Raw genomic sequence first — 22022 nt, 5'->3', positions numbered from 1 at the left:
TGCCTCGCGGAGAATGTCCCTGTACTTACTGTAAGTCGCTCTGGATAAGAGCGTCTGCTAAATGACTAAATGTAAATGTAGGCTTGTGTAGACTGGCTTTTTGACTGGCTGAAGTTGTTTGTATTGTGATATGAATGCTTCAGTGGAGCAGTTGGGTGCAGCTATTGTGTCGCGTCAGGTCATGTGACATTTGAGGTCTTTGTGTGTCGGCAGAAAGCACCGAGCTGTCCCACAGACCATATGGCACAGTAGGGACTTTTGGCACAGTCATTGTGGTGGGCTCTGAGTGAGAATATGAATCCAGACTGTCATTGAAGATGGAATGGGCAGAGTCATTAAAGTAGATTACTGTAGATGAAGTTTCCCATCTGTTTTTGTCACGACATATCGCTTTTGGGGGATGCTGTTGGTTCTCCCTATTAGATTGGAGAACTTCTAAGCTTGCAGATGGTACCATTCAGCAGTGCCTTGCCTCACATGAGTATAACTGTGTCACAGTGTTATTTAAGTTGTAAGCTACAGTCTATCATTATGAACCAGGTTCCTTAGTCTTAACATCTACCTGTCTCTCTCTCGGACTATATTAAATAAATGTTATATCATATACTATAAGCTGGATGGACAAGGGGTCTAACTGCATAAACCTGTTGAAGCGTTGTGAATTGTCACTTGTGTAGACCTACTGTGCTGTCATGTTCATTGTCACTTGTGTGTGGGCTACTGTCTCTGTCATTTGGCTGCTGTTAGTCTGTCTGTCCCGTCTGTCTGTCTGTCCTGTTAGTGTCTCCTTTACTATGCCTGGTTCAAGGAACTGCCCCTCTGGGATAATTCATGTTTTTAAAGTTGAAACAAATTGAAATCTACCGGCATCACTACAATTCTGTCACTCTTGTCTCTATCCCCGATGCTCCATGCGTCTCAGCTGTAAATATTTAAGTAAATCAAGACTTTATACGGCTCCGTTTCAGCTGTTTCCCTTTAATACTTAACCTGCTTCATCCAGAAAGATGAAGCCCACAGCCGTCATCTGGAACACACTGCGGGAGTGTGTGTGTGTGTGCGCGTGTGTGTGTGTGTCATTCAAATAGCTTCTTGATGAGGAAATGCGTGAAAAAGGGAGGCACACTGTCTTGGTGCTCTCCAGTGCATGCATGTTTTAATGCCGCTTGTTGTGACAGCTACTCAAACAACGTTGTGTTTTAAATATGCATGCGGCTACGCAATTAATGTCTCCACACAGCGTAACGGACGAGGGAGAGAGGGAAAAAAAAGTAGTTTGAGAAACATCCGAAGGGAGAAAATGGAGTCCTCAATGTCTAACTCCCCTTCCTCCCCAGGGAATAGGCCTGATCATTCTGACAAGGGAGGCCAGAGCTGGAGCTATCTCTGACGTGTAAATTCTCCATTTGTTCTCGTTTTATGGTCAGATCCAAACAGACTGTTTATAGACAAGTTTTCTAAATAAGCGGGTCAATAGATTTGCTGCCTGGCAGATGAGATGTCCAGGTCCTCCGGTAGTTAAACAGTTGATGCTGTGATCCAAGAGTAGTGGGAAATGTAGTTACTTTTAGACGTAGGCTGACATACGCGACCCAGTCTATTTTAGACCACGTCACACTCACTCCAAAGGGTTGGTTAGTGTCATTATTATCAGCTGGTCTAGTGTCATGATAGACGCCATGTTTTTATTAATCAAATAACCGCATACTACCGTCCACTAGATGGCAGTAACGATATGGCTTGGCGTTGTGTGGTGGGCAGGAATATCCTGTCTCTTGTGTACAAGTGTCATCAAGATGAGTGACAGTACTGAGGCTGTCCTGGGGCGATCAGTAATTTCTTAGCAATTTCATCGTGAACACTTTGGTATGAAATGGGTGCAGATAACAAATAGAAAGCATTGTACTGACACATTAAAGATTAATATTTGAAAATGTCGACATCGGCGTTTGAAGAGAGCGGGCTGGAGTGGCTAGCCCACACCGCTCTGGGACAGGAAGTCCTAGCTGGCGAACAGACTAACAATTAGCAGTAGGTCTGTAGGTCTGGCTGTCCAGGTGTGTAGGTCTGGCTGTCCAGGTGTGTAGGTCTGGCTGTCCAGGTCTGTAGGTCTGGCTGTCCAGGTGTGTAGGTCTGGCTGTCCAGGTGTGTAGGTCTGGCTGTCCAGGTGTGTAGGACTGGCTGTCCAGGTGTGTAGGTCTGTAGGACTGGCTGTCCAGGTGTGTAGGACTGGCTGTCCAGGTCTGTAGGTCTGGCTGTCCAGGTCTGTAGGTCTGGCTGTCCAGGTGTGTAGGTCTGGCTGTCCAGGTCTGTAGGTCTGGCTGTCCAGGTGTGTAGGACTGGTTGTCCAGGTGTGTATGACTGGCTGTCCAGGTCTGTAGGTCTGGCTGTCCAGGTGTGTAGGTCTGGCTGTCCAGGTGTGTAGGTCTGGCTGTCCAGGTGTGTAGGACTGGCTGTCCAGGTCTGTAGGTCTGGCTGTCCAGGTGTGTAGGACTGGCTGTCCAGGTCTGTAGGTCTGGCTGTCCAGGTGTGTAGGTCTGGCTGTCCAGGTGTGTAGGACTGGCTGTCCAGGTCTGTAGGTCTGGCTGTCCAGGTGTGTAGGTCTGGCTGTCCAGGTGTGTAGGACTGGCTGTCCAGGTCTGTAGGTCTGGCTGTCCAGGTGTGTAGGACTGGCTGTCCAGGTCTGTAGGTCTGGCTGTCCAGGTGTGTAGGTCTGGCTGTCCAGGTCTGTAGGTCTGGCTGTCCAGGTGTGTAGGTCTGGCTGTCCAGGTGTGTAGGTCTGGCTGTCCAGGTGTGTAGGACTGGCTGTCCAGGTGTGTAGGACTGGCTGTCCAGGTCTGTAGGTCTGGCTGTCCAGGTGTGTAGGTCTGGCTGTCCAGGTCTGTAGGTCTGGCTGTCCAGGTCTGTAGGTCTGGCTGTCCAGGTGTGTAGGTCTTGATGTCAAGGTGTGTAGGTCTGGCTGTCCAGGTGTGTAGGTCTGGCTGTCCAGGTGTGTAGGTCTTGATGTCAAGGTGTGTAGGTCTGGCTGTCCAGGTGTGTAGGTCTGGCTGTCCAGGTGTGTAGGTCTGGCTGTCCAGGTGTGTAGGTCTGGCTGTCCAGGTGTGTAGGTCTGGCTGTCCAGGTGTGTAGGTCTGGCTGTCCAGGTGTCCATGCTTGATGGCTGCATGATGCCTGTCAGTGTGTTTCCCCCCCTGAGTGCACTGGTGTGTGAGTCACAGTGTGTGTGTGTGTGTGTGTGTGTTAGTTTGTGTGTGTGTGCGTGCAGTTGTAATTGATGGAATGCTGTGTGATGTAATTAGCATCCAGACTAGGGCGTGTTAACAGGCCTCTTGCAGTGGCGCTGTCAGGGAGGGTACAGCCACCCTGGTACAATCACTTCACCCCCCCCCCACCCCAGTCACATATTGTCTGGAATTTATTATTACTCAAAATGTTAACTTTACCAGTATGCAACCCCATTCTGAATAGCCCAGGATGATCTTACCGCACACCTGTACCGTACCTGGAGTGTGCCGACTAGCCCGGACAGAACGTACAGTGGTAGCTTTGGCTATGGGAGGCAGGTAGGGCGATTAACGGTCACAGTTGCACCTGATGCTGAATAGATGCCCAGTCTGTAGCAGGTTCCTCACATCCTTTTCACACAAAGAGGTTCCACTTTCGACCCTATCCTAACTAGTTAACTTGTCACAAACAAGGAAAGTGGATTGTCAGGTGCAGGAGCTAGCTGTGACTGACGGTTCGGAGAAGTGTGGTGTTGAGGCGAGACTCGAAGGCAGCCTTTGCTGAGGCGGAGTGTAAATTGGCAAAAATCTGATACACCTATTGAGGCTAGCAACGCACCGATTTAGGAATCCTAGATCAGAGACCAGAGCTCCGCCACACTATCAGTCAAATTTGCGTTTCACTGTCGCGCACACGCCTCTTTCAATGCCACGGTAACATGAAAGCAGGGCTTCTGGCAAGAGTTTCTTTTTTTTCTTTTCCTCAAACGCTGGGTGAATTGGCCGGCTCTTAAAAGATACTCTGTACGAGTCAACACACAGTACCTTAGAGTAGAGAGGGACTGCATTACCAGACGCATACAATTTTAGTTTTAGGAAGAAATGGAAATGCACACTCCCCTAGTTTCCCATACGGGCTGCCATACTGTATGCAAATACAAAGACAAAAAAAAGATCAATACCATTGATCTGCCCACCCTCGTTTTTATCAATCAAGAATTAATTCTTAATCTAGGCCACAGAAAGAGAGGGAGCATTTACATTTTAAACACTTTAGTGTTACACTGTATTTGGCCAGTCCTTAAAGCAGGGGAGGAGCCAGACGTTGTAAACATTAGGGGCTTCGCCCAAACCTCAGACCTTGTCTAGGTTTGATGTGAGGTTGGACAGGGATTTCCACAGTTACTGCGAGCTAATATTTTTAGCATTCATTTTAGCGCCAAATCGTTTTTGGAGCTTTATGTAATATAAACATTACCTTGGACTTACGTTTTAACCTAAAAGATTCAAGGCTCTTGAGAAACATTCAGGGCTCAAGCCCCAGAAGCCACCACCCGCTCCGCCCATGCCTATAAGTGATTCAATACTTTTAGGCAATAACATATCTTGGTCTTACACATGCTCGATATTTTTGGCCTTAAACACTGCAGGGTTTAACACACAGGTGGCCAGTGATTACCGTTTCCACACCAGTGTTGAGGTGCAGGAGGAAAGAAACAGAGAGACTTTCCGGCTTCCAGCAAGCAGCACATCCTCTCCAGTAATTATACACGTCCAGATCTACAGCACCAGGAGGCTGTGTGTAATTACCAGGGAAGGGAGCTGGGAGCCAGTCGGCTGCACTCAGGAGACGGAACACAGGAGGCAGAGGAGGGAGAGAGAGTGGAGGAGAAGTATGGAGGGGTAAAGGGAAAGTGGGGCAGAAGAGAGAGATAATGATAGAGGAGACAGAGTGAGTGAGAGAAGGATAGAGGGGTAGAGGGGTGTAGGAGAGTGAGAGAAGGATAGAGGGGTGTAGGAGAGTGAGAGAAGGATAGAGGAGTAGAGGGGTGTAGGAGAGTGAGAGAAGGATAGAGGGGTAGAGGGGTGTAGGAGAGTGAGAGAAGGATAGAGGGGTAGAGGAGAGCGAGAGAGAGAAAAGGGTTGAGGAGAAGGATTAGCAATAAGATAAGTAATAAGATTAGGATTATTACTGAGAATTGTAATGACTGTCACCTGCTTTATGCACACATCTGTCACACTACAAGCCAGAGTGTCACCAGTCAAGGAGGTTTTGGGCGTTTGTGGTTTTGTTCTGGTAGCTTGTGGGGTTGATATTGTTAGGGTTCATCTTTTCTTTTTTTACATGAAAACTATCTCGGGCCATAAGACTGCACACATTTAGCATACGGAGGCTGTCGGCTCTTCATTTGATTGGCTGTTTGTTGCATCCTGATCTGCCTCATCAAATACGGCTGAGGGAGAGGAAGGTCATCATCAAATCAATTGTTACAGTGTCAATCAGTGTAGAATATATTAAAATATTGTTGTTCAAGAATCGTATGCCATACTGCTCATACTGAGGGATGATAGTTACTGTAAATTGCACACTATATTGCACATCTTGATTTATTATTTTCAGATGTAGCCAAATTGAAAAACAACGACCGTGTTTGTCTTTAAAGGGATGAAATGTGTTAACGTACCTGAAAAATGTAATGATAAACACTTTAGTGCTTATAGGCTGTACTTTACAGCCTTATTATATTCCTTAAGTATTCAAGGTTTTTTGCAAGCTACCTTTGGTTGACTAGAGGATGAGGTAAGTGTAGTTAATTGTTAGATAGCAATTGTTCTTTTAGATGAATAGATTTTTAGCTCTTAACCTCAAATACCAAATGGATTAATGTGTGTCATGGCCTTTGATGGTTGTTTTAGGTCCTGAGAAAAGACTAACCTCTGACTTCACCCTGTCCCAGGAATGCAGTCTTGGTGGAGACTGCCTTATTGGAATCAGTTGGTATCAGTTAATGAATGTCTTCCTAATTGAAACGGTTGGCTGTTCTTTGTCGGTCCCATGAGCGAAATTCACATGGGTGGACTACCCCTAAATCACTTCATTTTAACAGTGAGGAGGAGGGGGGGAGGGGGTGGGGAGAATTAGGGATTGTGACCTTGCCATGTTAACACCAAACTTGCGTGCACCCCTGCTACTGGTGAGCAAATGTGTGGTGGACTTTTGTTGCATATATGCCAGATATTAAATACAAATTCATTTTCGACCGTTACCTTAATGTTTCCCCCACTGTTTCTCTTTTTTCTTTTTATATGTTTTCTTTATTTACATTTACATTTAGTCATTTAGCAGACGCTCTTATCCAGAGCGACTTACAGTAAGTACAGGGACATTCTCCCCGAGGCAAGTAGGGTGAAGTGCCTTGCCCAAGGACACAACGTCATTTGGCACGGCCGGGAATCAAACTGGCAACCTTCAGATTACTAGCCCCGCTTCCCTCACCGCTCAGCCACCTGACGCCCCATTTACTGGCACAATAGTTCTTCCCCAAACACGTAAGCATACCTACAGTCTCTTCTATTAGTGTCAGTTTCAGGTGTGGAGGAGTCAAGCTGCTGCTGCTTCCGCCCATTAGGGGGCTAATGGCCTCAAATCTGCCATGTTTCACAACGGCAGCAACCAACAGGATGCCTTTCATCGCTGAAGTGACACCTCAAAATGGCGGGAAATAGTTTTGCTCCTCTGGCTTCTCATGACAGCGCATCACATACGGTCTGTTTGTTGCGACAGCTCTCTGTGGAGGTAGTCAAACACACTCTACAAATACATTTCTTCATGGAAATTAATGAGTAATGCATTAAAATTAAGTCAAATTCAGGAAACGGACGCTCTCCTCTAGCGCCACAGTCTTTTACAGTATCTTTGTGCCGCCACACAGAGAAGTTGTTCAGAGTCACTCTGGACAACTGTGGTTTCCATTTGTGCCTCTAACCAACTGGATCTCTCTCTTGGTTTGCGTTTAGGGGTTATTTACTCAACTCCACCACTGACACATTTTGTTTCCTGAGTGTGTGCAGCTGTGGAGCCTGAGGTTTTCCCTCCTCCGCTGTAGACATCGATGTGAAGATGACAAGCAGAAGCCTGCAGCAGTGCCAGACTCTCGTATTGACTCGAATCCTCCTATCCCAGAGGATCAACAGCCTCTGAGCTGCTGTCCAGGCTGAGGACATCATAAAGGGGCTGGTGACATCTTAAAGGGGCTGGTGACATCATAAAGGGGCTGGTGACATCATAAAGGGGCTGGTGACATCATAAAGGGGCTAGTTGTGATGGAAGCTCTTGTTGCGGACGTGGCCAACACACCCATTTTCTGGATCACTCTCTCAGGTCCGGTTTGTTCTTGATTACACTTGCTGATTGAGAAAGAACAAACTGCCGCATATGTTTTATTTTAATTTCTTTGTAGTTCATAGCTTTTTCTTTGCGATTGGTGAATGCTGTGCCAGGCTTTAGAAAGGAACCCATCTTCACTGAGGAGCTTCTGCACTCACGGCAGGCCCGATGTTAGGATTCATCCAATCAGCTTCAGCTCCCAATTCCCCTGCTGCCCGCTAAGTCCCCCGGCAACGACTCATCAGGTTAAACTTTACCGCCAGTAAAGTAAAAAATCTTCTGATGAAATGAAATGTCTGTTTGTGCTGGAGCAGAAAGATACAGAGGTTCAGATCTCCGAGCGAAGTGGAGGATTCAGTCTTTATCGACACACAATCACACTTGGTGATGATATTTGCTTTCTGCTCTAAGGCTGTAGCTTAGAGGAAGACCAAGTGTGTATCACCCCAACCTGTCCATAAACTGCTTATTGCTCTGCAATGATTGATATTGAGAACAATGAATTTTGTAGAACAAGTCATAGCCAGGAAGGGAAGGCAAAGGATGAGAGATAAAAGAAGAATGAGGGGAGTAAATCCTCATTACACATCAACTAATAAAGAATTACCTCCAGCAGACCAACCTTTTTATCGTCTGGGGGGAGATTTGTGTAAAAACAAAATAAAAAACAAGCAGACTCTTGCAATTCCGAGGAAAGAATTGCTTTGCAATTACTTTTCTTCCCAACAGGTCTGGAAACCTGGTTTAGGGGAACCGAGTGGGGATGGGAATGGTTGGCTTGTAGTTTGCGGCGGCCATATTGAATGTCCTGTTGTTCAGACCTGCGTTTGCAACACTTCAGTTCTGCCTTGCAGCCACGGGGTGTACAGAGCCAGTCAAAGCACCAAGGATAAGAAATGTAATGAAAAGTTGACCACCAAAATAATAGCTTCACCTTTTAGAATGCTGTTGCCCTCGAGGGGAAACGAAGATTCTCTTGGCTGAGATGTGGAACACAGCCGTGTCGTGTGTTGTCTCCTGCTAGCGATTCGACAACTTACTTCCAATTAGGGGAGTGGAGAGCTTTGCCTGGGCCAATCAGTGGGCACTGCCAAATCTCTTCTGCTTTCTGTGTGTATGCCTGTGAAGCTTGTCTGCATCTTGGAGACACATTCTGAAGATCATCATTTATAGAGTCCATCTGCCTGTTTTCAGTGGGAAGCAGAGACTGTTTTTGACGAAACTATACCAAATCTACCTTACCCACACTGGAATACACACTCACTCTCTCTCTGTCCCTCTCTCTCTCTTCTTCTCTCTCTCTCATCTAATTGCCAGTAGTCTCTGGAGTGTGTTATCTGAAGTGGTGGAAGAAAGAAGAGATGAGATTTAGTGTTGTTGTCCGTGTGTGTGGGTGGGAGTGTGAGGCTGTGAGTGATAGCTGGATCTCTGAATGGCATCGTTAGCCCGCGCTCGGCTGGAGTAACAAGCTCATGTCCATGAGCGGAGAGAGAGGGAGAGCGAGGGAGAGGGAGAGAGAGGGAGAGAGAGGGAGAGAGAGGGAGAGAGAGGGAGAGCGAGGGAGAGCGAGGGAGAGAGATGGAGGGAGAGAGATGGAGGGAGAGAGAGAGGGAGAGAGAGAGAGAGGGAGAGAGAGGGATGGTTAGATTGTGGAGCCAGACCGTGGGAGGCCTATGGTCTTCCTTTCTTCCTCCAGATCGATGAAGCCATGTCTTATCATAGCCTGCCAGTGTTGACAGGAAGCAGCCATTACCCAGAATCCTTGTTGACGGACCTACACTTTTATTGCTTTCCTGTCTGTAGGTAGGCAATGCACAGGGCCGAGATACGTCTTAACTTACAATGAATGGATCATAAATTACCACACAAGACAAAAGCCCCATCCTTGTGGCCGGCCAGTGTAGGTTGTTCTGGAAACAAACACCATAAGATGGTGGTCTGTTGGTCCAGGTTTACAGCCAGGGAGTACATACTGTGTAACACGGTATTAAACTTGTTGGCTCAATGTGTCAGGAGCTAAAATCGTCTATCCCAGAAATGATCCACGTCCACACAAAAAAAAAGCCTGTCTACATGTCTTATGTAAATTACACAGACTAGTTCCTATTTAATTGGGTGTGCTCAAGCCTTCGGCGAGAGCACAACCTTTGTTCTCTCACATATATATTATTATTATTATTTTTTTTTTCTTTTTGCCCCCCTAAAACTCAGTCAATATTTGGCCTACATAGACAACGTAGGTGTCAAAAGTTTCGTCTTGGTAGCGATTGAGTTGCTTGTATTGGAATTTACGTTCCGTTGCATGGTTTGGGCTTAAGTTAAGTTTTTGTGGCGAAAAGTGAAGCTAACGGTGGCTAATTTGCTAGCCACAGTCACTGACGTTACTAACGTCACTACGTCACTAACGTCACGAAAACACGCGTGACTACCTTTGGCAGAACATTCGTTTCGCATCTGTTAACTTGGGGGATAGCTAGGCTAACTATAGCTTTACTGCAAGGCAGCTGCAGAAACGCCACAAGCAAAGAGGCCAGGGTGATAACTATTTACTCATTTTACTTTGTGATATGACACACAATTGTGATGTGTAATGTACAGTATAAGCTGATATTATTAAGGAAGTACATCTACTTTAGGAAACAGTAGTCTACTATTTCACTGAAGTATTAGCATCATGACATTAGCCTGTGTTGCCCGGGCAACACATACTACAGTGGTCTATGATGTAGCGTTATCTGTTTTCAATCGTTAAAATAAACATTCCTCACATATACATTTTCGTTGTAGGATTTATTATGACATTAGATTACAAGTAAACGATTTGTGAGTGAAATTATCATTACCTGTGGTTTCAATCCAGTGTATCACTGCAACGCTGTAGCCTACGCGAGACACTACAAAAACATCTACACAGCTGTAGGAAGTCAAACGGCGACAGAACATGTTCGGCACTCCCCTTACTTAAATCAAAAGTCTATCTAACTACTAACCTGAACTTCATTGCCACAGCCTAAACTTTGTCAATCTGTTCATGAAAATAATTAATTTCAGCCTAAACCGTACAACGGAACGTTAAATCCAATTCAACCAACGCAATCGCTACCGAGACGAACACAGCAGTAGTCTAGTACTGTATCGTAGTAGTACAATTTACCGGGGCAGCTTCTCCACACAGGGCTATATCGCATTTTGCGTTGTTACTGACAATGATCGCTACCAGTGAGCTTTTTATGAATGAGCAATTTTCCACTAAATAAATGTCAAGCTTATTTACGTTTTTGGGGGCATATTTTCAGTTAGCAGATGGTACTGTTTGAATCGCGATTCCATCTTCTACTGCCGGTAACGTCGTAGAATAATCTTCAAAGGGGGTTCTTTATTAATGAATGAATGCAATATGAGTAGGCTAAATGCCTGAAAATATCACGAGAAGGGAAAACTTAAAAGGACGTTTAAGTCATAGAGATTAGGTCAATTTTTACACCGGTCTGCCAAACTTATTCGTTTTGATTCAGCTATGAGGCTGCCTCTTGCAGGGGAAATGAGAAGACATCATATTTAATTCTACACTTCACTCGTATTTTCAGTTGTAAATGAGCAGCACAAAAAAAATGCTTTTAAATCTATGTAATCTTTATAAATAATAACTATGCATTTTAATATAAAATATACAGATATATCAGTTGTAAAAATGTCATTCAAAAACGGACCCCTGTGCAACCGAAGCAAGCAAGCACACCCTACAATTTCCCCAGAAATTGTACCCTCTCTAGTTGATTTAAGTTTTGAAAGGTTGATAAAATATTTATGAATAGTTTTTTCCCCAGGGTACCCAGTGTAACCCAGGGTACCGAGTGTAACAGGGTAGCAAAATTTGCTTTTTTTTTTAGTTTTGAAAGGTTGAAAAATAATAATTAAAAAAGGTTATGAGAGATTGAAAAATATATTTTTTTAAAGGGTTAGATTTTTTTTGAAGGGTTGAAAGATTTTTGGGAAAAAAACTGTCCAAAAATGTTTTGCTGGGTTTAAATTATTATTTCAAAAAGACGTTTGGAAAAAAGTTCAAATGGTTACTAAAATACTTTTGTATATGTCAGAGCCCACACTTCTTTATTTTAACTTGAGTGAGGGTTAGGGTTAGTGTAGTCAGTACTTAAACTTAAAAAATTATCTTTTTAAACATGAGTAGGCTTATCTGTACTTCTTCTTGAGTGATGGATGGTGTGTACTTTTGCCATCTCTGTATATAACAACCGTTTGCACCAGGTGTTTTTAGACGAAGGGTACCTACGAAGGGTACCTACAAATGTACACCCATGATTTTATTTATGGTTTAACAATATCATGCTGGCCTTCTGAGAGGAAGAAATAATGGAATCTAGTCGCTGGTAATGCGGCGATGTGTTGCGAGGGTGTTAAGGAGGTGAGGATGAGGGCTGAATGCCATCTGTGACCTCCTGTGTGCCAGTCTCAGAGAGTATAGAGCTGAGCCCTCTCTGCATCCCTCCATCTCTCTCTCTGCATCCCTCCATCTCTCTCTCTGCATCCCTCCATCTCTCTCTCTGCATCCCTCCATCTCTCTCTGCATCCCTCCATCTCTCTCTCTGCATCCCTCCATCTCTCTCTCTGCATCCCTCCATCTCTCTCTGCATCCCTCCATCTCTCTCTCTGCATCCCTCCATCTCTCTCTGCATCCCTCCATCTCTCTCTCTCTGCATCCCTCCATCTCTCTCTCTGCATCCCTCCATCTCTCTCTGCATCCCTCCATCTCTCTCTCTGCATCCCTCCATCTCTCTCTCTGCATCCCTCCATCTCTCTCTGCATCCCTCCATCTCTCTCTCTGCATCCCTCCATCTCTCTCTCTGCATCCCTCCATCTCTCTCTCTGCATCCCTCCATCTCTCTCTCTGCATCCCTCCATCTCTCTCTCTGCATCCCTCCATCTCTCTCTCTGCATCCCTCCATCTCTCTCTGCATCCCTCCATCTCTCTCTCTGCATCCCTCCATCTCTCTCTCTGCATCCCTCCATCTCTCTCTCTCTGCATCCCTCCATCTCTCTCTCTGCATCCCTCCATCTCTCTCTCTGCATCCCTCCATCTCTCTCTATGCATCCCTCCATCTCTCTCTCTCTGCATCCCTCCATCTCTCTCTCTGCATCCCTCCATCTCTCTGCATCCCTCCATCTCTCTCTGCATCCCTCCATCTCTCTCTCTGCATCCCTCCATCTGTCTCTGCATCCCTCCATCTCTCTCTGCATCCCTCCATCTCTCTCTCTGCATCCCTCCATCTCTCTCTGCATCCCTCCATCTCTCTCTCTGCATCCCTCCATCTCTCTCTCTGCATCCCTCCATCTCTCTCTCTGCATCCCTCCATCTCTCTCTGCATCCCTCCATCTCTCTCTCTGCATCCCTCCATCTCTCTCTCTGCATCCCTCCATCTCTCTCTCTCTGCATCCCTCCATCTCTCTGCATCCCTCCATCTCTCTCTCTGCATCCCTCCATCTGTCTCTCTGCATCTCTCTCTCTGCATCCCTCCATCTCTCTCTGCATCCCTCCATCTCTCTCTCTGCATCCCTCCATCTCTCTCTCTGCATCCCTCCATCTCTCTCTCTGCATCCCTCCATCTCTCTCTATGCATCCCTCCATCTCTCTCTCTCTGCATCCCTCCATCTCTCTCTCTTCATCCCTCCATCTCTCTCTGCATCCCTCCATCTCTCTCTCTGCATCCCTCCATCTCTCTCTCTGCATCCCTCCATCTTTCTCTGCATCCCTCCATCTCTCTCTCTGCATCCCTACATCTCTCTCTCTGCATCCCTCCATCTCTCTCTCTGCATCCCTCCATCTCTCTGCATCCCTCCATCTCTCTCTGCATCCCTCCATCTCTCTCTCTGCATCCCTCCATCTCTCTCTCTCTGCATCCCTCCATCTCTCTCTCTGCATCCCTCCATCTCTCTCTATGCATGCCTCCATCTCTCTCTCTCTGCATCCCTCCATCTCTCTCTCCCTGCATCCCTCCATCTCTCTCTCTTTCTGCATCCCTCCATCTCTCTCTCTGCATCCCTCCATCTCTCTCTCTGTCACCCCTCTCTCTCTGTGCGACATCTCTCACTCACTCCCTCTCTGGCTCTCTCTGTCACCTCTCTCCGTCACACATCTCTCTCACTACCTCCCTCTTTCTGCCTCTCTCTCTGTCACCTCTCTCACTCACTCCCTCTCTCTACCCCTCTCTTACACATCTCACTCCCTCCCTCTTTCTGCCTGCCTCTCTCTCTCTTTCTCTCTCTCACACACACACACACACACACACACACACACACACACACACACACAGACACATCTCCTTCTCTCCCTCCCTTCCTCCCAGACCTGACATCTGCCTCCTCTCAGCAGACAGACTGAGCCTTGTGTGATTGACAGCTCGCCGTCTCATCTACCCCACGCACACATTGTCACACCAACGCACGCACAGAGAACACACACACGGATGGACGCCTGCTTGTATGCACGCACACGCACGCACAAGTTTGATGGGTTTTATCAGTCCTCTCGTAGTTTTCCACTCTCAGTGGACTGACTGTGTCTCGTCAACATGGATTTACATGAACAGAAAAAACAACTGTATTTTAACCTGAATTTTCTTTTCTACTTATTTTCCTTGAACAATAGCAGTCTGCATTTGCTATTTGTAATGTATGTTATGTAATGCTGTCTGTAGGTGTTCTGTAATGTATGTTATGTAATGCTGTCTGTAGGTGTTCTGTAATGCTGTCTGTAGGTGTTCTGTAATGCTGTCTGTAGGTGTTCTGTAATGCTGTCTGTAGGTGTTCTGTAATGCTGTCTGTAGGTGTTCTGTAATGCTGTCTGTAGGTGTTCTGTAATGTATGTTCTGTAATGCTGTCTGTAGGTGTTCTGTAATGCTGTCTGTAGGTGTTCTGTAATGCTGTCTGTAGGTGTTCTGTAATGCTGTCTGTAGGTGTTCTGTAATGCTGTCTGTAGGTGTTATGTAATGTTGTATTTGTGTCAATAGAAACCCCTCAAGGGTCCTTTCAATAAATTCAAAATGTTTCCATTTCCCTCTCTCCTCCTCTCTCCTCCCCCCGTACTCGCCCTCCTCTTTCCTCCTCCTCCCTCTCCCTCTCCTCATCTTTCCTCCCACCCCCTCTCTCCTTATCCTCCTCTCGCTCCTCCTCCTCCTTCATCTCCCCCTCCCCCCTTTCTCTCCCTCCTCCTCCCCCTCTCCATCTCCTTCATCTCCCTCTCTCTCCCTCCTCCTCCCCCTCTCTCCACCTCCTCCTTCATCTCCCTCTCTCTCCCAACTCCTCCCCCTCTATCCATCTCCTCCTTCATCTCCCTCTCTCTCCCTCCTCCTCTCTCAGAGGCCAGCTGAGAAGTGTCGTTACGTGGTCGGCAGCATCCTGAGCGAAGGCCAGGAGCAGCCGGATGAGGAGCTGCAGAAACTGTACGAGAAGTTTGGCTTCAAGGTGTTCTCCATGCCTGAGGTCACCCACGCGGTCACTGCCTCCTTCCCCTGCACCACCCCCCTGTCCCACCTGCTGGGGCCCCTCAGGGTGTACCCGGAGCTCTCCTGCTATGTCCAGGTACGCCCCCACAACACCACCCTCGCAACACCACCCTCGCAAAACGCCACCCTCGCTGGAATGATGTTTTTTTTAGGGTATCGACAGTGAAGAGTGATGGGAAACGTAAGGGAGAGAGAGGTGTGTAGGACATGCAGGAAATTGTCGGGGCCGGATTCGAACCCAGGCCCCTGTGGTGAGGCTTGGGCCCACGTGGTACGCACACTGGACCGGTGAGCCTGCCTGCTCTGACAACATTCATCCACGTCCCGCTAACTCTCCAACCTTCCTCCCCTGCTCCTCCTCAAGTCCTTCCTCTGCTGTCGTTGAATTCTTTCCACGAGCAGACAAGCTCTTTAAAGGCAGATTAAGAATAGATGAAGTGGGTGGAAATGGTGGACCAGTGTCCAGGGCCCATATGCTGGAGCCTTATGTCTGCAGGGTTGCCTCCAGAAAGCAATTGACATTTACTGATGACATTTACACACATGGATTCATCTTGGGCCACCCCTCTGCATGCTTAATATTCAGTGTGAGTGTGCGTTTGTCCGTGCGCGTGTGTGTGTGTGTGTGTTGGTGCATGTGCCTGTGTGTGTGTGTTCATCTTTGTGAGGGGCCCTGTGTGTTTGTCATTGTTGTGTGTTTCTTAAAGCATTTCTGCATAATTTTGCGAGTGTTTGTGTACGTGCAAACGATTGTCTGACGGTGAGACAGACTATCACAGGAAAGCTTGTGTTGGTTTGAATATACACACTGCACAGAGCACAGAGCACAGAGCACAGAGCACAGAGCACAGAGCACAGAGCACAGAGCACAGAGCACAGAGCACAGAGCACAGAGCACAGAGCACAGAGCACAGAGCACAGAGCACAGAGCACAGAGCACAGAGCACAGAGCACAGAGCACAGAGCACAGTACCATCTCCCTAAATAAACATGGAGCCACTCAAGTGATAGTCACTCATCACACTTTGTTGCGTAGCTTATTTGTGTGTGCTTGTGTGTGCGTTCGAGGATGTGCGTTATGTGCTCATGCTTGTGTGTGTGCGCGCGTGTGCGCGCGGTCGTGTGTGTGTGCATATTGCGGTGATGTCAGCGATGCAGACAGCTTCAGTGATGTCGTCTCTCGCTGAGCTGTGATGTCAGAAGTCGTCAGCTGAAGGGCTGTTGACCCGGGAGCCGATCATTAAGGAGGCCGACTCCCTCACCGCAGCCAGCCAGCCAACCAGTCAGCCAGTCAGCCAGCCAGCTGACCACCTCTGAGAGATGGAGCAGGGAGCCATGGCTGTGTCGCTACCCACGTTAGTGCCAGGCTAATGAATAATGTAGAGGAACGCAGCAATGTTTCTCTGTCTGTGATGGTTGGGAGAAACTGGGGTAAACTGCACTGTGTATTAATATGTACTAAATAGGTCAAGTTCAGTGACAAATTAATAACGTTGATAAATCAATTACAGGGAAAACATGTTACAAAGTGGTTTTCTTCTCAGCTACTCTTTCTCTCCCAGTAATAATGAGAAGGATAGGGGGAGGGAGAGAGAGAGAGGGAGAGACAGAGTGAGCCAGCCATCATCTTATTAGAGCCTTGTGAGAAACCTACATCTTGGTCCATACATCGAGGTCACACCACGAGGCGTGGAAACAACTGATACTTAGTTGTGGCAGTCGAAGCTCTCAAGCAACTCCAGTCTTCAGCCGAACACAACCATGGCCAGCTCTCAGTCCACAGAGGATGCATGCAGTTAGAACATCCAGAGGAGGAGTTCAGTGAATAGAGGAAGGTCTTTGATACAGTTATTGCTATCCTTATCGCTCTGCTTGCTCCTTTTACTCTACTACTAAGCTAGTCTAGCTTATGCTGGCTGTGTTAGCTCATCAGTGCACACTATCCTATTTGCTCATTTCTCTCATCCCTGCACACACACACACACACTTACTTTGGATCAAAGTGTTTGCTAAATGACTAAATGTACAAAGATTCAAGAATTTAGAAAGCAATTTAGTGATTAGAAATGGATGTAGCTTGGTCAGGCTGTCACAGGGTGTGTGTGTGTGTGTGTGTGTGTGTGTGTGTGTGTGTGCGTGCGTGCGTGCGTGTGTGTGGTGGGGTGGATCCGAGTGGAGGAACAGACTAGGAGGAGAGCGGAGGGAAGATGAGGGGAGTAAACAGGCTCACAGAGGTCCAGGGGATTTCAGCTCAGACTGATCTGTCTTAATGCACCTTTTCAAGACCTAAGGAATGAACAACAATCACTGCCGGTGTTATTTTCGGGGGCTGACTCATTCAACACCCCCCCACCACACACACACACACACACATACATACATGTACACACATACACACACACACACACATCTTCTAAGTAGCTCCCTCAGGTAGAAGGGTGAGGAGACACACAGAACTCCGGTCCGTTTACTAATGCAGCTGAAGAACGCACATGTCGTGTCTAATTCCATCATGTGCGATTGTGTGTGTGTGTGCGATTGTTGTGAAACATTCTCAGACTCTTGACAGGAGCCATTTTGGTGATGGTAGGACAATTAGTGACAACCTAATGTGCTGTCATTAGGTCATTCTCTCCTTGTCTCCGGTGACTCCTGTCTGTCACAGACATCCTGAAGTCTCCTCCTCCATATTCACCTGTCAATCAACACAGCAGTCAAAGAGGACACTTCTTTGCATTCATATATAACAGTTTTACCCGCGGGCACAGGGAAGAAAATATCTTTACAATCACACACGCGCGCACACAGGCCCATAGACCCGCACACACACACACACAAACACACGGGCACACGCACACACACACAGACGGGCACACACACACACAGGAGAGAGTGGACCTGAGTCCCAACTCCCATAGATTCTGATTGGTTCACTGAGGGCCATGTGGTCTCAGAGAGGCCGTCGTGATTGGTTGTGAGGGTCATTCCGGTTTCTGTCTCTGCCATGCTTGGTAAACACACTGCACTCAGTGACAATGCATCATTTCAACAATAATAATAATAATCCCTTAATTATGCTGAGAGCTCAGGGCTGTTATTCACCAATGGATAAGGACACTCCAAGCATCTTTATCATAATTGCAGTACACTGTGAAATAATTTAATTTGACCTTCGAGTAAAATCCCATTGTGTGCAGAGAGAAAACTTTTTGAAAGCTGTAGTCGTGCAGAATTAGAAACTTATTGGTTCACTTTTCTCCTCATCAAAACTCTCAAAGCAGCCTGTCGGCAGTGGCACCTCTAAGGGGGGGATGGGGGGCACGGCCACCCTGATGCTAGGGTAACACCTCGGGCTTCAGCTGAGGTCAGGATCCACATCACAGCCCAGCCAGGGTGCAGCGACAGCTCCCTGGATTTGAACCTGTGAACCGTAGGAGGGAGGGCCAGGCTGTTGTAGATGCAGCATCCTGTGACACACCCTGCCGTCTCCTAACCCTCCTCCCACAGCAGCTTGTGTGTGTGTGTGTGTGTTTTGTATGTTGTGTGCGTGTGGTTTGTATGTTGTGTGGGTTTTATGTAGTTGTGTATGTGTGTTGTTTGTGATATGTGTGTTTTTTGTGATTTGTGGGTGTTGTTTGTAATGTGTGTTTTGCTTGATGCGTGTGTGTGTTTGATGTGATGTGTGTGTGTGTGTTGCCTGATGTGTCATTGTTATTTGCATGGTGTGTGTGTGTAACTCCAGTGCGTGGGTCACATCTTCCTCTGACCCAGTCAGCACCACCCTCTTCTCTCAAACGCCAGCACAGGGTTGCCATGGAGATATCGCTTTGAATGTAGTCGCATGCAGGCGTGCCGCATCGCCCTGGGAGACCAACACTGGCCGAGCCACATGAATAGATCTAACGCACGCACACACACACACACACACACACACACACACACATACTCACACACACATGTACACACACTGTGGCTTCTGTGCAGATGCTGTTAGTGTCTAAGCCCATCAGAGGGGGAGTTGAGTCAGTCCAAACATTTTGGATTTGACCCAAATCATGTTAACCTTTCAGACGAGTCCTCACCAAACACTTGTTTTCTGCATCTCTTGTAGATCAGACTCTGTTGTCAAGGATGAACATCCTTTCCCTGTTACCACACGCCCACGCTCTCCTCTCTCTGTCTCTTCCTTCATTTCTCTATCTCTCTCTATCTATGTAGAGAAAACAGCTACGATCAAACCAGGAAGCAGCTACGATAGGATGGAGGCTCACGCTGAACATAGACTTGGTTTCGTCTTTGTAAAGCAGGTTGGGTTAACCTGGGTTTGGGTTAACCTGGGTTTGGGTTAACCTGGTTTAGGGTTAACCTGGGTTAGGGCTAACCTGGGTTAGGGCCATCCTGGGTTAGGGTTAACCTGGGTTTGGGTTAACCTGGGTTAGGGCTAACATGGGTTGGTGTTAACCTGGGTTGGGGTTAACCTGGGTTGGGGTTAACCTGGGTTGGGGTTAACCTGGGTTAGGGTTAACCTGGGTTTGGGTTAACCTGGGTTAGGGATAACCTTTGTTGGGGTTAACCTTTGTTGGGGTTAACCTGGGTTGGGGTTAACCTGGGTTTGGGTTAACCTGGGTTAGGGCTAACCTGGGTTAGGGTTAACCTGTCATTCTGATCTCATGGCTCACATACTGCAGTCGATCTGTCTGTGATCCTCCTCCCCCCCCCCCCCCCCTCCTTGCTGCTAAGAGAGCCCCTGGTCAGGGCTGTGGAGGGTGGAGGAGGGGGCCGTGGGAGAGAGCAGGCCCAGGGAGAGTGCTCTGTGCTGGGCAGGCGGGTGGTGTGAGGGTCCTGGGTGCACGTGGAGGTCATCCTGTCACCACCAGGCTGCATGAACCCCTTGAAGGCAGAGCCGACACCAGCCTCAACAGCCGCACCAGACACATAGGCTTAGTGTGTTAGGAACACACACACACCAGGATCTATACTGTCCGTGTGTGTGTGTCTGTCTGTCTGTGTGAGTGTCCGCACGCGTGTGTGTGTGTGTGTGTGTGTGTGTGTGTGTGAGTGAGTGAGTGAGTGAGTGAGTGTCCAGCCCTCAGCAGACACCTCAGTGAGCTCCATCGACTTGATGTCTGGTTATTACATCCGGCTAAGTGGGCAAGAACATGTTGGCCTTTGAAGCAGAAGTTCATGACCTTTTAAAGAGACACAACACCCCAGCGTAGCTCTGCAGAAACACCCCGGCGTAGCTCTGCAGGCTGCAGACACAAATATGTCTCAGACGACAAGGGCTCAAGCATATCCTACAGTCTATTACTGTCTGTGTGAGAGAAACATACACACACACACACGGTGTTGCCGATTGGCCCTACTGAATCTGATGTGCTTGCATCGGGATGAGGACAACAGGAAATGTGTTTTGTTGAAATAACATCAAACAGCATGTCATGCAGGGGTATCTCTGAGAGGTGTGCAAACACTCAATGCCTTTCCCATCTTTATTCTCCATTTGCACATCTCTCCCCCTCCCTTTCTATGTCCCCTCTGTTTGTCTCTCTCCCCCTCTCTCTATTTGTATCTCCCTCTCTTTCTCCCTGTCACTCCCCCCCCCCCCCTCTCTCTGGTTCCAGGGTTAGTGTTTGATCTTGTGATCTACAAAGAAAGACTCGGTCTCTCTGTCACTGTGTGATGCTATCGTTCCTACAACATAAGAGCTATTTGCTACCAAGAGTGGATTAGTCAGGTTTGTAGGAATCTGACATGCCGTGTGTGTGTGCGTGTTTGCACACACGTGTGTGCGTGTTTGCACACACACTGTGATGGTCCAGTCCCAGGGTGGGGGTGCTGTGATGGTCCAGTCCCAGGGTGGGGGTGCTGTGATGGTCCAGTCCCAGGGTGGGGGTGCTGTGATGGTCCAGTCCCAGGGTGGGGGTGCTGTGATGGTCCAGTCCCAGGATGGGGGTGCTGTGATGGTCCAGTCCCAGGGTGGGGGTGCTGTGATGGTCCAGTCCCAGGGTGGGGGTGCTGTGATGGTCCAGTCCCAGGGTGGGGGTGCTGTGATGGTCCAGTCCCAGGGTGGGGGTGCTGTGATGGTCCAGTCCCAGGGTGGGGGTGCTGTGATGGTCCAGTCCCAGGGTGGGGGTGCTGTGATGGTCCAGTCCCAGGGTGGGGGTGCTGTGATGGTCCAGTCCCAGGGTGGGGGTGCTGTGATGGTCCAGTCCCAGGGTGGGGGTGCTGTGATGGTCCAGTCCCAGGGTGGGGGTGCTGTGATGGTCCAGTCCCAGGGTGGGGGTGCTGTGATGGTCCAGTCCCAGGGTGGGGGTGCTGTGATGGTCCAGTCCCAGGGTGGGGGTGCTGTGTAATCATGCTCCCCAGGGGGGTCCTCCTCGTACCCTGATGACCAGGGACACAGGGGAGTTGGTTCTAGGAAAGAGAACAGGCGGAAATCACTCGTTCCAGCAACCCCTAATCAAGCAGACCTTATTTAGATTGGTGCAGTGTTTTTGTGTGGGTGTTGTTTTGCGTCTCTCTCTCCCTCTCTCCCTCTCCCTCTCTCTCTCCCTCCCTCTCCCTCCCTCTCGCTCTCGCTCTCCTCTCTCTCCCTCTCTCCCTCTCTCTCTCTCTCTCTCTCTCTCTCTCTCTCTCTCTCTCTCTCTCTCTCTCTCTCTCTCTCTCTCTCTCTCTCTCTCTCTCTCTCTCTCTCTCTCTCTCTCTCTCTCTCTCTCTCTCTCTCTCTCTCTCTCTCCCCTCTCTCTCTCCTCACACCTCACTCATCTCACCAGCTCCACTTCCTTCTCTCCACGTGTCACTTCCCACGATTCATATCAGTGAGCACTGTGATTGGCCGGCTGTGTCAAGCACTTAAGCCCACCCGGCCACAGGTTCAGCCCTGTCACACGTTTATCAAGTGCTCATTGGCCGAGCCTGGTAGCTGTTGCCGGCCAGAGTAATGGGCCGAGAGGACCAGGGACAGGCTGTCACTCACAGCGGCAGCCCCACGAGGGAGCCCTATGTTTGGGCTGGATAGGCTATTGACTGGCCCTGGTGTTTGCTGTCTAGGTTTGGAGATGCTCTGTAGACCTCGGTTCAGGGATTGTGTCTCGTGTGTGTGAGAGA

At 48.2% G+C, this 22022-nt stretch overlaps 1 protein-coding gene across 1 annotated transcript in view; it reads left to right on the top strand.

Annotated features, from left to right (window-relative positions):
- The window catches only part of tex264a (testis expressed 264, ER-phagy receptor a), a 57062-nt gene that overhangs the window by 1407 nt on the left and 33633 nt on the right, over nt 1–22022 (top strand). The window contains exon 2 of the mRNA XM_062473020.1: nt 14767–14988. Coding sequence (XP_062329004.1) covers nt 14767–14988 — 222 coding nt within the window. The remainder of the gene's footprint in view (nt 1–14766; nt 14989–22022) is intronic.

This window comes from Osmerus eperlanus, chromosome 1 (assembly GCF_963692335.1).
Source record: "Osmerus eperlanus chromosome 1, fOsmEpe2.1, whole genome shotgun sequence".
NCBI classification, from domain to species: Eukaryota; Metazoa; Chordata; class Actinopteri; order Osmeriformes; family Osmeridae; genus Osmerus; species Osmerus eperlanus.
Note: the sequence above shows the minus strand (reverse complement) of the source record. Positions and strands in the feature narration are given on the sequence as shown.